The 14327-nt window shown below is 45.0% G+C and overlaps 1 protein-coding gene across 2 annotated transcripts; it reads right to left on the reverse strand.

Moving 5' to 3' along the window:
- Positions 1-8551: 8551 nt before the first annotated feature.
- LOC119661549 (mitochondrial uncoupling protein 2-like) lies at positions 8552-9977 on the reverse strand. 2 transcript variants are annotated; one of them, XM_038070937.1, is made up of 5 exons: positions 9589-9977; positions 9316-9531; positions 9048-9250; positions 8903-8971; positions 8552-8775 (listed from the first exon to the last, which is right to left on the reverse strand). In XM_038070937.1, exons 1-5 carry the CDS (start codon positions 9783-9785, stop codon positions 8732-8734), a joined length of 729 nt encoding a protein of 242 aa, XP_037926865.1. In that variant the 5' UTR covers positions 9786-9977; the 3' UTR covers positions 8552-8731. The 2 variants fall into 2 exon arrangements, with proteins under 2 accessions (XP_037926865.1, XP_037926864.1); XM_038070936.1 differs by having other exon boundaries at positions 8830-8971; positions 9589-9964.
- Positions 9978-14327: the final 4350 nt, after the last annotated feature.

The following is a 14327-nucleotide window of genomic DNA, read 5'->3' on the forward strand; positions in this document are numbered from 1 at the left end:
AGAGAGACAGATCAAGAACGCTATGTCAGAATTGTGTTATTTAGTGAGTGATAATGAAGTAGATAGGCTTAGAATGCAACGAGTTCGTGCACATCAAACGCAACAACAGCAATCACGGCATAATGAAATTGATCGAATCCGCAGACGGAATGCTCCTGTGATTCTCGAACGAGCTGCATTCCACTATGATTGATTATAGTGCCGACAAATCGGTTACAATTGGGGAAATGAAAATAATTTGTAAATATTGTAAGGCGTTAAAATACACTCATGAATCTACTGGATTATGTTGTGCTGGAGGCAAAGTAAAATTGCCCCAATTGCTCCCACCACCAGATCCTTTATGATCTTCAGCTTCTGGGATTGGAAATGATTCTAAGCACTTCTTGGCCAACATTCAGAAATATAACAGCTGTTTCCAGATGACATCATTTGGCGCTACACATATTATACAGGACAATTTCATGCCCACTTTCAAGGTATTCTATACCAGAATATTTTTTTATAATATTCAATATGTACTAAAATGTATGTATCGGAAATAATTAATCGACAAATTTTTAAAAATTACAGAGACAAGGACAAATTTATCACTTATTGGGGACACTGTTACCAGTACCTGACAAATTACAAATTTATTTTATGAGCAATTCAGATGCGGAAGTTGATAATCGTTGTGCTCACTATCCAACAGTGAAGAGAACCATTGTCCATGAATTACAAATGTTTCTTCATCAGAATAACAATGTTTATTAAACATGTTTAAAATAGCATTGGATCGGATGCCATCTGATAGTCATAATATTATCATTCGAGCTGGCAAATCGATTGAGGCAGTACGAAATCTGCCGGGTCAGCTAGTAACAAATAAAAAAGCTGCGTCTGCAGTAATTGCAAGGAAAAGTTCCAACGATAATGTTGGGATTGTACTGGTTCAAAAACCAGGGACAAATTCGCGCTGTGCAAGGAGGAAGCATGCAAGTAATTTAGGATTCCTGTTATGAAAAATCAAGTGCTTGTATTATCCTCAAACGAAACTCAAAACAGAGGCAGTCGCGGCAGGAAACAACGGCTGGATCCTAACGGAGCTAATCGCTAAACTGATGAAATACTGTGAGAGAAGAACGCTACCACGAAATCTGGGGAAGCAACGACACCAATCAAAGAGGTGAGTACCTTTGTTCCTACCAATAGGTTAAAAATATATAACATAGCGAACACTCCAACACTCGTAACTAGACAAGAGGTACTAGACCATATATATACTCTAATGACCGGTTCTATGTTGAACCACAAAATAATCAGATTCGACATTGAAGGCAATTGTGAAATAAAAAGAATCACCTGGAATCCTAGGAGAACGTATTGGGACTCCTTTGCAAGGCACCTGAACAACAACATGGCTCGCCAATAAAGGGGCGGTGATATAAACGGAAAAGTTCAACTGGAAGCCGTGGTGGAAGACCTGAATAAAGTTGTCATTGACGGAAATGTGACAAGCTGTCCGCCTAAGAGGGTTAAGTAATCAAGGCTTGTACCCTAGTGGAACTTAACCAGAATGGAAACAGAGATGCGAAATTGGGAAAACTGGAGACTGACCGAGGTACGAAACTACACTGACTGCGTATAGCATGGAAAAGGAATTTTTATTATCAAATAAACCACAGAGAGGGAAGATGGGACATTTATCGAGAATGACATGGACAGAGTACACCTGCTTCTTAGAACTCATTTCTCGGGCTTAACTGAGTGTAATTATGCGGTGTTTCCAGCTATTAATTATTTGAAATAATAAAAAACTTGTTTTTTCTTTTTCGTTGGTGTAAATATTTATTCTTGCAAATACCCATATTTCGGGAACCACTTGTTCCCTTCATCATTTCATTTGTCAGAATAAATATTTACACCAGCAAAAAAAAATCTTTTTATTATTTCAAACAAGTCCAAGACTTGTCGGCGGAAGGCGATAACATTCTGCCTGGCACCCCAACAATTAACAAAAGGGGGAAGAAAGAAGAACTGGAAAAACCAGCAAAGCAAGAAAGAAGAACTGGAAAAACTAGCAAAAGACGTATACTCGGAAGCTAAGGTAAGGTGGACAGCGGGAACCTTTAAACCACTAAAATCACCCGGAGTAGATAATCTTCCCAGCGCAATTCCAAAGATGCCTAGAAATCATCTTCTAAGGGTGGTAAGGGCAGCATAGCCCTGGGATATATACCAAGAGTATGGAAGCGCGCAAAATGGTCTTGAAGTATAGTAGTGGATGAACTCCTGGACGTGCTAACAAATACTGGAATACAGGTCCAAGGTTACGTTGACAATATTGTTTTAATCTGTAGGGGCAAATATGAAGATACCCTATGTGATATTATCGACACTGAACTAAGGGTTACTAATGCCTGGTGCAGGAAGACAAAGCTGCACATAAATCCAGCCAAAACCACCATAATACCACTCACTAGGAAGCGTAAGCTTGATCACCTGAGTGCCATATGATTACACGGTATAGAACTAAAACGGGGAACTGACGTCAAATTTTTGGGAATCACACTAGACCAAACATTAGTCTGGAAGGCACATGTTGGAAATACTTATCGGAAAGCTACGAGGGCTCCAATGACTTGCAGGGAATTATATCAGTGAGACAATGAGGATATACCCGACGGTATCCCTGGATATCCTTCTGGGATCGACTCCTCTCAATGAATACAGATTCTTTTTTTTTTTTTGTCCGTACACGGAGGTGGAAAATCTTAGAAAGACACGTCCGCCACCCGAACGGCGGAACTACAGCGGGCGCATGTGGGATTCACACCCACTAAAAACCACCCCCGATCTCTCCAGCCCCAGCCCCGCGAGACCACCATTGAGGTATTACTTCGCGGGGTAGGTTTGCTCTTAGGCACTCATCCTTCTCCTATTTGCAGCTTTCCTCCTTCTTTGTTCCTTCAGCAACTCCTCCTGCATTTGGATGATTGCAGAGGCAACCGCAAACCACTTCTCCTCGGACTCCAGCATCTCAGTAACCAAGCTCTCCGAGGTCCCGCTCCTGCCCACCACCTGGTTTAAGCTCCTTCTCTCCATCGCAAATCGTGAGCAGTGAAACATCACATGCTCTGGATCCTCCGGTATGCCATCGCATCTGGGACAGTTCGGAGAATCATCCAACCCAAAGCGGTGCAGATACTGCCTGTAGCAACCACCGTGCCCCGTGAGGATCTGAGTAATGCGGTAGTTGCTCTCTCCATGTTTTCGCTCAAGCCACACCCTAATGTTGGGAATGAGCCTGTGCGTCCACCGACCTTTCGCAGACTCGTCCCATCTGCGTTGCCAGAGATCAAGCGACTGTGACCTTGCCGCATTTCTACGCTGTGCATGCCCCTCCATATGTCTTGCATTGTACAGGACACTCATTTCTTTGGCCAGAATGTCAACCGGGATCATGCCTGCCACCACCAATACTGCCTCATCTGGTGTGGTTCTAAAAGCACTGCAAACCCTCAAAGCCATCCGCCGGTAAACTGAGTTCACCTGCTTCCCTCTCTGAGAGTTTGCAAGCGCCTCTGCCCACACAGGCGACGAGTAGAGCAGGATGGAGCGCACCACTCCGGCTGGCACCAACCTCCGGCAATGTTTCGGCCCACCAATATTTGGCAACATTTTTGCAAGTGCCGTGGTGGCACTGGCTGCCTTTTGGCATGCATACTCTAGGTGTTCCCTAAAACTCAATTTGGTGTCAATTATTACCCCCAGGTATTTGATAGCCGGCTTTGATACGACCGTATGTCCACCGACCTCCACTTTCACAGTGTTATTTTTCCTGCGTTTCGTTATTAAGACCGCTTCCGTTTTCGCATCCGCAAAAGGTTAGCCCGGTCTTTTCTAGCCAGGACTTTACCGCTCTCACTGTTTCTGTTGCGTAAACCTCCACATCTTCTGGGTGTTTTGCTGCAACAACCACAGCAAGGTCATCAGCAAAGCCGACAATCGTAGTCCCCTCTGGGATGGGAAGAGCAAGCACCCCATTATACATGATATTCCACAACAGGGGACCAAGTACCGATCCCTGTGGTACCCCGGCTGTGACAATGTACTCTTTGGGGCCCTCATCCGTCCCGTACCAGAAAGCCCTCTCTGAGAGGTAGTTTTCCACCAAATTCGCTAAGTATCCGGGGACACCTATGTCAGCCAACGCCCGTTTAATTCTATTCCAGTTGGCCGAGTTGAATGCGCTTTTGACATCCAACGCCACCACGGCGCAGCAGCCGCCAGAATTCAGTGCACCTTTTGCCAGGTTTACCACCATGCCAATTGCGTCCACCGTCGAGTGGGCGCGTCGGAAACCAAACTGGCGTTCCGACAAACCATTGCTGGCTTCGACGGTGGGCAGGAGTCTGATGTAGATGACTCTTTCCATCATCTTCCCCATTGTATCCAACAGGCAGATTGGACGATAAGACGCTGGGTTTCCAGGTGGCTTGCCAGGCTTCGGAAGCAACACCAACTTTTGCTTTTTCCACTGGGCAGGGAATATTCCTTCTTTTAGGCACGCCTCGAAGGTGTTGGCGAAAAGTTGGGGCTTAATCTTCACTGCCAGTTTCAAAGCTCGGTTGGGGATGCCATCCAAACCTGGGGCCTTGTTGTCACCGAACCTACCACATATTTCCCGCAACTCCTCCACAGTTACAGGCGGTATTATGCCGTCATTTAGCTGGACAAAAATTTGCCTTCCCCTATTTTCGTGGTGAGGGAACAGAATGGTAACAATCTGTTTCAGGAGGCGCGGACAGGTCACCTGGCCACCTGGCCTGGCCACCGGGTTTTCCCGTGAGCCTCTGGCAAAGCCTCCTTGCCCGAAAACATGCGGCTCGCAAACTTGCGATTTCGTCGTTCCACCAGTAGTTGGGTTGCCTACTGGGGAGCAATCGCCTTCTGGGCATAGTAGCATCGCATGCTTCCGTCACCCATCGAGTGATCTGGGTGGCTTTCTCTCCAGCCGTACCATTCAGGGATATGTCGGATTTGAGCACCGCGGAAAACGTGTCCCCCTCGAAAGCTTTCACTGTCCAGCCAAGCATACAACCCGGCATTCTGCGAAAACTCTTTTTCGAGCTCGATCCGCCCTTGATCTCTGTGCAGATTGCCTGGTGGTCGCTGTGAGTATAGTCCTCGCTGACATGCCAAGCGATTCTACTGGCTAAAGTGGCACTCACGTATGTCAGGTCCACTATAGACCCCAGGCCCCTTCCCCGGAAAGTGTACGAAGACCCAACATTCGCCAGTACCACGTCCAGCTCTGCGAATGCTTCGAGGAGAACACGTCCCCTGACATTAGTTATCCGGCTGCCCCATTCAAGAGCCCACGCATTGAAATCGCCTCCTATTATGATCGGCCAACGTCCTCTTGCATCCAAAACAAGAGCGGCAAGCATCCGCTCATACTCGACGAGTGTAGCGCTGGGTGGAGCATAGCAGCTGTAGATATGGATGCCCTTCACTTTCGCTCTGATGAAGCCCTCCTCCGGGTGCTCCATTATTTCCTGGAAGGCTTGTTCTCCACAAGTCCACAGCGCTGCTTGGCCCGTTTGGTCTTTGACCCAAACGCTACCACCGCGGTTTCGGTATAGTTCACTTAGTATGGCCACATCGATGTTTTTGTCGCGGATGGTTTGCGCGAGTAGATCCTGCGCCGCCTCGCAGTGGTTGAGGTTGATTTGCTCACTCCCAAAAACCGCCGGTACTGGCCGGTACGGCCCTGCACCGTAACTTCATTCTTCTTCTGCTCCTCCATGTTTGGTTTTATTTCTGGGTATCCTTCCCATAGCCAATTTTTATGCACGGGTGGGCGTTTACTTCCCACCTACCCGGCCTGCGCATCAACATGCCCATACACGCACATCTCCGGATGCGTGCATGTGCATGGCCATGACACATTCGCCGAGCATTCTCTTATCCGCACAAAGGGACGCGCCTGATGGGAGATTTGGCAACTCCACACAGGTCAATGTATACATATAGATGCAGTTAAGGCGGGCGATCTTCAAAATGTCCGGGAGTACCAGTATGGCGAGAAGCTGCCTAAATCAAAGGAAAATTGATATTCTTTCTTGGCAGCACCCGAAATTATTGATACCAAGTATAACATAACAACGAGGTTTCACTTCGATAAGAAATTTGAAACACGTTGGAGTAAGAGAGCAAACTGGGAGAGCGCGGGCGTGACATACAGCTCTAACCGGCAACTGATTACTTGGTACACTGACGGATCATCTACAGCGGAGGGGGCGGACACCAGCATCATTGGTCCTAGGAAAATGTACTTCAAACCAACGGGTAAGCACAATAACATATTCCAGGCGGAAATATACGCCATAGATAGATATGCCTCCTGCAACCTCCAAAGGCAGTAGTAGCGCTTCTACACAGGCCAACACCCTTCTATGGTATCAGGAATCGGGTCCGAAACTACAACGTTAAAAATACAGAGAAACGACTGGGGGAACTATACTGAGGAAACCTACCAGGAACGGAGTAGTCCAGGGCACTCATGGAGAACACGAACACAAACGCACAATAGACTGTTTAAACCTCGCCAAGAAGAACCTCAGGATTGTATTGGGAATACCCACTGGCCACTGCCGACTTCTGGGAAGCTAAAGATATCTACGGACACTGCCTGCAGGTTCTGTGCAGAGACTGTCTACATAAACATTCTGGGACAGTGTCCAGTACTTGTGCAAAGTAGGTCGAGGCACCTAAAAGAATGCTTAATACCAGATGCCAAGCTGAAATACTTGAAGTAGGGAATATATTTAAATTCCGGTTATACGCTTGCTTGGAATATTATAGTTAATAGGTACAGAATAACTAGTAAAAGGGGCACAATAGTTGTCCTTTGTGATCGACGTATCAACAAACGTCTCAAATCTAAAATTTATCGCAATGTCGTCCGTCCAGTCGCTCTCTATGGTTCTGAGTGTTGGCCGACCATAAAAGACAAAAAAAAAAAACGGCGTCTTCCGGTAATGGAGACGAAGATCCTACGAAATGAGGATATCCGCGATCGTTATGGGGTTGCACCGATAGTGGAAAAGTTGCGAGAGAGGCGTCTTCGATGGTATGGTCACGCAATTCGTGCAAACGAGAATTCACTTGCAAAGATTGGTCTGAACATCGAAGTCGATGGTAAACGACCAAAAGGCAGACCTAAGCAACGGTGGCTTGATACGCTGGATGGGGATTTGAAAGCCTCGAGATTGCACCCAGATCAGGCATTCGATAGAGCCAAATGACGAAGCCGATCACGACGAGCCGACCCCGCTTGTGAACGGGACAAAGGCTGAAGAAAAAGAAGAAGAAGAATAGTTTTTTAAGGACGCCGTGCAGCTTCTCTTAACAGAATAATAAAATGCCTTATTTTCAGTAAATTCTGCATCGATACTGAACAGTTTGGGCGGCACGCTCACCTTTGGGTTTCCTGTGATAGGAACGTAGAGGGAAATGAGCGGGCTGACGGGAGGGGGGCGGGAGAGTTGATTTCTTTCGTAAATGCTACGGACTGGCTGTAAAGATCTGAGCCGACCGGACACTGCCTCCTTGCTCTTCCCACAGCAATCATGGTTTTAGGAGTTTGTGGCACCAAAACAGCGCACCACAGCGGTGATTGAGCTCCCCGAAAAGGCCACTAATACTGACCTACCTACCATCATCCCTAACGAGCTCAAGAGTTCAGCGCAACACGCTAACCCCGACTCTACCTGCTACCTGAGACGATTAGATACTTCTCATTCAATCAAGCCATAGTGACTCTCGCTTCCTTGCTTTTTACAGTGGTTTCAGGCTGTTTTGGGTGAGGTTGCACATTTAGTCAGTTTTTTTTTCACAGAGTGCAGAATGCACAGTAAAGTGCTTCGGCTTTATATCTTTAGGGGATGTTTTGTAGCTCCCCAACCCAAAAGCATTCTGTGAGGTGCTATTGCCAGCTACGTCTAAGTGAATAAATCAAATGCCCCTCAATGTTGCCTTTTCGGGCATTATATTTGTAAACCCTATATTTGACCACCACAGTTTTCTTGTGCTTAAATCCACTATTAAGTTTCTGCTCCACTCTGATATGGAGTAATTAGGGCTATCTATCTATGCACCCTGGATTTTATTTCTTAAATTATTTGAGGCAAAGTAGGTAAGGCCCGGATTGTCTGAAGCAGATAAGCAAATCCTTGCCCGTGAGTGAAGTGTACTCAAATCTGAAACGTGAATCTTGGTCTATTCAGAAGAATTTAGTATCAAAAGCCCCGAAAAAGGGATATGTATCTATTTTCTTTTTATTATTTTATAATGTATACTTAACTGTCTTAGTATTTTCTAGTGAACTTTCATTCGTTCGAATGTCGAATATCTTTATTGATATTACCTGACGGTGTAGCTGCCAGACTTCGCCTCTACAGAGACAGAAAACGTGATATCTGCGCACATTTATTAAGGATATAATTTTTCATTTGAAAGTGCAATTTCCGCGAATCCAGAGCGCAGTCTTGTAAAATAAACATAAATTTCAAACTTCATATATTTCCGTACATATAATTTATCAAACAATTTCATGTCAACTTTTTTACTTTTCACTAAAAGTTCAGGTACTAAGTTTATACCAATGGGTTTTCCTCGAAAATTCAGTCTATGTTGTCCTTTGGTTGAATAAAATTTCTTGTCAAGTCATAAATATACCAAATCAATAAAGAAGACAGAAATGTGGAATAATAGTATGCGGTGAAACTGAAATAGATTAGGTTTTTTTTTCAATATCTAAATTGGAGCTAGAACCATTACCCTTTATAAAGTGCATGCAGACCTTCCTCTGATAAGATTCGTGCAACGCAGAGTAGGACAGATTTAAACTCACCACATTTTGCATTTATGTATCTGTTTCTGACAACATCAATTGGATTTGTTAACAGCACAGTGATGAAAGCTGAAATTATTCGAAATTGATTGAACAGAAAGGACAATTTTAAAATGTTCAGTAGGTTAGAATCAAGGTACTCAACTGGTAGCGCCGGTTATGACAATATATTTTTCGCGCTCTCCTGTTTTCCGGTCTTTTATAAATTCATCAAGGGGATCGCGGGAGAACTTGTCAGACGTGAAGGCTATTGCCGACCGGAACCCATTCAAAGTCAATCCGCGGTATAGGCCGCGTGGACCCTCTTTTTCATAAATGGTTCTGAATAAAGTGATCATAGAGAGCTTTCTGCAATATGAACGACCAATTTATGAGATCCTTAGAAATTTGATTTCCCAATATATAATATATACCTGGGATATATTCCCGCTTGGTACCTAACTTTGACCACAACAAATGGTTGAATCAGAACCAACCCCACTAATCCTACCGCGACTCTCGCAGCTGATCTATAAATCGAGTATTCTTCCCCGTCTAGTCTCATATTGATAGGTGTCTCCATCGAAATTTGGAAGCTATGAAAGACGACTTGCCGTAAATAGTTAACCAATAATCCACTGAATAAGTTCCTGATAAAAAAAAGTTGAGTTTTGAGCCTTCCCTAGTATACGTCATTAAATACTCACTTGAATCCTTCATTTTTGGCAATTTTACGCATGGTTTTTCCTGCAGTCAAACTGTTGGCTTGGTTACTTACCCTTCTCATTTGCATTCGAATACGAGCTGTGGTAATGGGGTAGATGATGGTTTCGGTTATGCAGGTGGCCCACACAACGGAGATGAAGTCTTTAAAATGTTGATGCTCTCTGAGAAAATTTAGCATTTCAATTTGGATATTCTGATTATTTAAAAACTTAGAAAGTGAATGTCATTTTGTGGAATGTGGCAGGGATGTGAGACTATTAGTCGCGATCATTTGTCAAACTGAGTCGGAAAAGGGTCGATTGCCGCGCTAAACAGAGAATTTCATATCAAACAATCGTGAAAACAATAAAACTGTTTTTCACTAAGAAGAGAAACACGATGGATAGTAGCTCCAAACAAATCTTTAAAAATTGGAAATGCCTTTGTACTCTAGAAAGTCAAGTGCTAGTAGATGCGAATCCGATGTGGGGTGGTTTCCGACTGCTGACGCAAGGCAAGGCTCTCTTAACCTGGCAACCGATTTCTGACAAACTTCTGACTACACGATTCCGGTCCAGGTAAAAAAACATCACAATTGTACAATGCTACGTACCAACGGAGACTTCCGATATAGTAGAGAAGGATGGCTTTCTACGAGCAATTACCGTTCAGAAGGGGCTTCCTAAAGATGACGATGTGATCGTAATGGGTGATCTGAATACCAAAGTCGGCTCCGACAGCACCTTGCTCGGATATGTTATGAGGCAACACTGTTTTGGCAAACATAACGATAATCATCGTAGGTTTATGGATTTCCACAGTTTCCCCGGCCTCGTCATTGGTGGCACATTGTTCGGGCACAGAACCTGCCATAAAGTCAGATGGGTTTCAATGAACCGACACCGTATGCTCAATCAGATTAACAATTTTGCGACCACTAATATATTTAGCAGTTGTCTTCTGGATTATGCACATCCAAAAGGCGCTGAGATTGGCCCCGAAGAGCATCACCATTTGATGGTCGGTTAACTTCGCTTACGTGTTACATCCGCCACTTCTCCGCTTACATAATCCAGCTGTCGCTCGACAGTGGTAGAGCTATCTTCCCGCTGGGACGGCAAACACTCTGAGTAGCCCACCTGGGAATATTGATGAGCATTGCGCTGCCATCAAAAATTCTCTGTTCTTGGATGCTATTCAGGTCGTCGGCCAAATCCCGAAGAATCATGGAGAACTTAAGTTTAGGCTCAGATTCTCTCTCTCAGATTCTCAAGATTCCGGACAAATCAGAACCCACGGGCTGTGCCAACGTTGAGGAAAAAGAAGCATCCGGGGCACCTGCGGCAAAGGCAAACCAAAGCGGTAGCAGTCCTCGGACGATCCCCCTTCTTCGACACATAAGGCAACAAAGAAGGCTCGGCTGGCAACGGCCAAGTAGGAAAAGGAGTCAATACGCCAGGAACTTTCTTTACTATTGGCGTCCCTGAACCGGATATTAAGATGGTTTGGGAAAAAACGTGCTGCCTACTCTGCAGCCAGCTTAGACCGTCACGTTATAAGTATTGGCTCCTAAAACCATTGAAAGGGACGTACAGCCCACAACATCTTCATCTGAAGCGTAAATGATGTACTATATTCCTCAAATAAATTTACTGCATTGTAAACCGGCTACTGCACATATCAGTCCCTGCATCAATAGCCGCAAGACCTTTATATACCTCAAACAAGAACCACTTCCTACATGCTAACTTGTTTTATGCTAATAGAAATGAAAGACCCCGCTTCTGCGTGGTGGCCTCAAAATGCCTTCACAGTGGGCAAACTAACCATAAGAAGTCATCAGGGAGGTAAGGAGATTCTATCGTGATCTCCATATTTCTGCCATGACACCGGAAAAGTTTCTAGCATAGAATATTCATCACAGCTTTCCAATATGCCACAAGCAAGCAAGGTGGTCAGGCGAGATTTCAACGACATCACAGTGGCATCCTTTACATTGCGGCTCTTGTCGGGGAGTGGAGACTAGCAGACTATATCACGCTCTCTGATCACACGCGCACTAATTTCGTAAGGGGCATGGATACACATCCACCCACTCCATGCGGAATCCACCTAAAACAGATTGGGTGAAATACAAAACAGAACCGACCACCTGAGTACCGAGTTACGATCCCTGGGAGGCAAGTCAAATCCATTGTTGGAATTGAGAAAATACGCAGATAATCAGAACTAACATGAGAGAAGCTTTCAAGGGGAGCTGTTCACTCAAGACACCAAAGAAGGGTAAAATACTAATCAATCGTGCTCTGAAGTTTGATTTAGCCACTAAGTGGAGTTGGTATAAAGGAGCATACCAAGCTCTACAGAAGAACATAAGATCGGTTAAACAATCACCATGGAAACGCTTTTGGGAAGATATAGAGAAGAGGGGCAACCTCAAAGCTAAGGCAAATCCTTGTCAAAGAATGTAGCCAGAAGCTGGATTAAGCAATGGAAAGCAATGAAGAAACGGAAAACCATTTGCTTGAAGTGCACTTCCCAGGCAGTATGCAAATCTTATCTTGGGGTCGACAGATGCATACAGCCCCTCAACTTCAAGACTAGAATTTGGCATGTAAAGTTCTATAGTATTACTGGAGCGAGAAAAATGGGCAATTAACTCGTTCGATAGATACAAGTTTAGTAACAGGGGAAATGGATGACCTAGATCTGCATATCCGGAATTTATACCGGGCATGCCTAGCACACACATGCTGGTCGACCAGAAGTCCATTGCTGCAGGATGTCTTAGGGGCTGCCCACAGGGAGAGGTTCTCTATCGTCTGTTTATGGGTCCTGGTAATAGGCTCCTGGACTATCTAACCGCAATAATTACCGGCAAGTTTGGGGGCACAATATGGGACCGCTCTACATTAAATCCCGAGTTGGTGCCTCCGTAACGGACGAACGGTGAACACTGGGAAGAGTGGACTAGTTTTGTTCACTAGGAAGGTAGGGCACCTACATGCTACTCACCTGATCAGGGTCGGAAATCCAGGTAGTACTAACAGTCAAGTATTTATGAGTACAGCTTGACTTAAAACTAACGTGGAAACACCATATCCAGGAGCAATTTCAGAAATATTGCAGATTGCTCTGGTGCTGTGGGACTGCGATAGGTAAGATACGGGAGCTTTCACCGCAACGGACTCGTTGGATGTATACATCCATAATAAAGCCCATTTTGAAGTACACATGCATCGTCTGGAGGCCGAGACTAAACTTTGCTAACAGCTGCAAGCAGCTGGCGCGGATATAAAGACTCAGTTGCCTAAATATTACTGGATCAAGCTTTCTGAAATCTACCCCCCATTCATTGGGATGTGAAACGGAAACCAGCTAATGCCGCATATTGACTGTATAAAATTGGCCCGTAGAAAGACGGCCAATCCAATGGTCATGCGTCCATTTGGAAATTCCTCACCAAACATTCGATGGCTCTGATGCAGGCCGATCATATGGTTTCCAAATTCGTCTTTGGAAAGACATACTCTCGAGTCATCACCAAAAGGCAATGTTAGCAAGGGTCTAGAGTTACAATGGTGGGGCCAGAGGCAGCTTTTGGCATCTGATCGTCAAGTCCACTCTGAAGGAGGAAATTTTATGGATTCACGCAGCCGAGTCGAGAAATTTGAATTCTTATAGGTAGGCAAAAATACTTCTGAAGAAAACCCAGATCCGCTAGAGTAGCATTTTTGTTGTCGCTCAAGAAGCGGGATATGAACACCCAGTAGGGCTTTTAACGGCACCTTTCAAACTACCATATAGAAAAAATTGGGGTGGTGGTTTCGGCTGTTTGCAGCCAATGGGAGGAGGGGGAGGAGGTAGTCTTGAGTTGCATATGCAGACGCAGAGGAAAACACTTCGGTAAGGTTTTCTTCATCGAATACTGCGCACTCTCAGCCTCTGGAGAATGTTCTCACGCAAAAGCCTGCGAACGGCCACTAAATAGGCAATTCACATGGAGAGTACAATGGGCCTAACAAAGGCCTGAGTGCTCAAAACTGCAGCTCTCTCCAAATAAGGAGGAAGCCTTACAAAGTGACGCGACTGACGGTGCGCGGGCTGCCCCAATATCTTGCATTGTCCCCGTTCCAGAAAAAAGCCCAGCCAAAATCGCTAGTCCTGAGCAGATAAATTCAGAGATATGAACTGAGTCGAGCCGTCTTAGTTAAAGCCGAAGAGAAAACAGGCAAACGTAGACAGCAACGGAAGGTTTGCAAAAGGCAGAAACAGCCGCACTTCCTGCTGATAAAACAGTAAGCGGCGAATGGATTGCAGATAGCCCACTACAAAGTGAAGTGGGGAAAAAGCGAGAAGAAGAAGATGGGTTTGAAGGAAACTTTATCCAAATAGTTTTCAGGACCCAAAAAAGCAAAGAAGGACAAAAGAAGAGAACTCGCTGCGCCACCAGAGACCCGTCTGTCCAAGTCAAGTCATACCATCAGATCCCTGTAGCTTCCGGAAACATTCCGAAAATTTCGGACTCTTCCAGTTCACTAGGATGACTTTTATGTGTTATGCAACACGACGCAATCCTTTCAGAGATTCGCCCACTCTGTGCTGCAAAATCTCAACTTCTGTTTCGTATATTTGGATGGTGTTCTGGTCGCGTCTTCCTCCAAGTCCGAGCATTTAGAACACCTCCAATGCATTTTTCAACGTCTCCTTGAGGCCGGTCTAATACTTAACGTTGAAAAGT

This window comes from Hermetia illucens, chromosome 1 (genome assembly GCF_905115235.1).
Source record: "Hermetia illucens chromosome 1, iHerIll2.2.curated.20191125, whole genome shotgun sequence".
In the NCBI taxonomy this organism is placed as follows: domain Eukaryota; kingdom Metazoa; phylum Arthropoda; class Insecta; order Diptera; family Stratiomyidae; genus Hermetia; species Hermetia illucens.

Coding starts and splice junctions, on each gene's coding strand:
- LOC119661549 (XM_038070936.1), bottom strand. CDS start 9,785: ATGCTAAATTTTCTCAGAGAGCATCAACATTTTAAAGACTTCATCTCC. Junction 9,532..9,588: donor GCCAAAAATGAAGGATTCAA/GTGAGTATTTAA, acceptor TTTTTTTATCAG/GAACTTATTCAGTGGATTAT. Junction 9,251..9,315: donor CAAGCGGGAATATATCCCAG/GTATATATTATA, acceptor TTCATATTGCAG/AAAGCTCTCTATGATCACTT.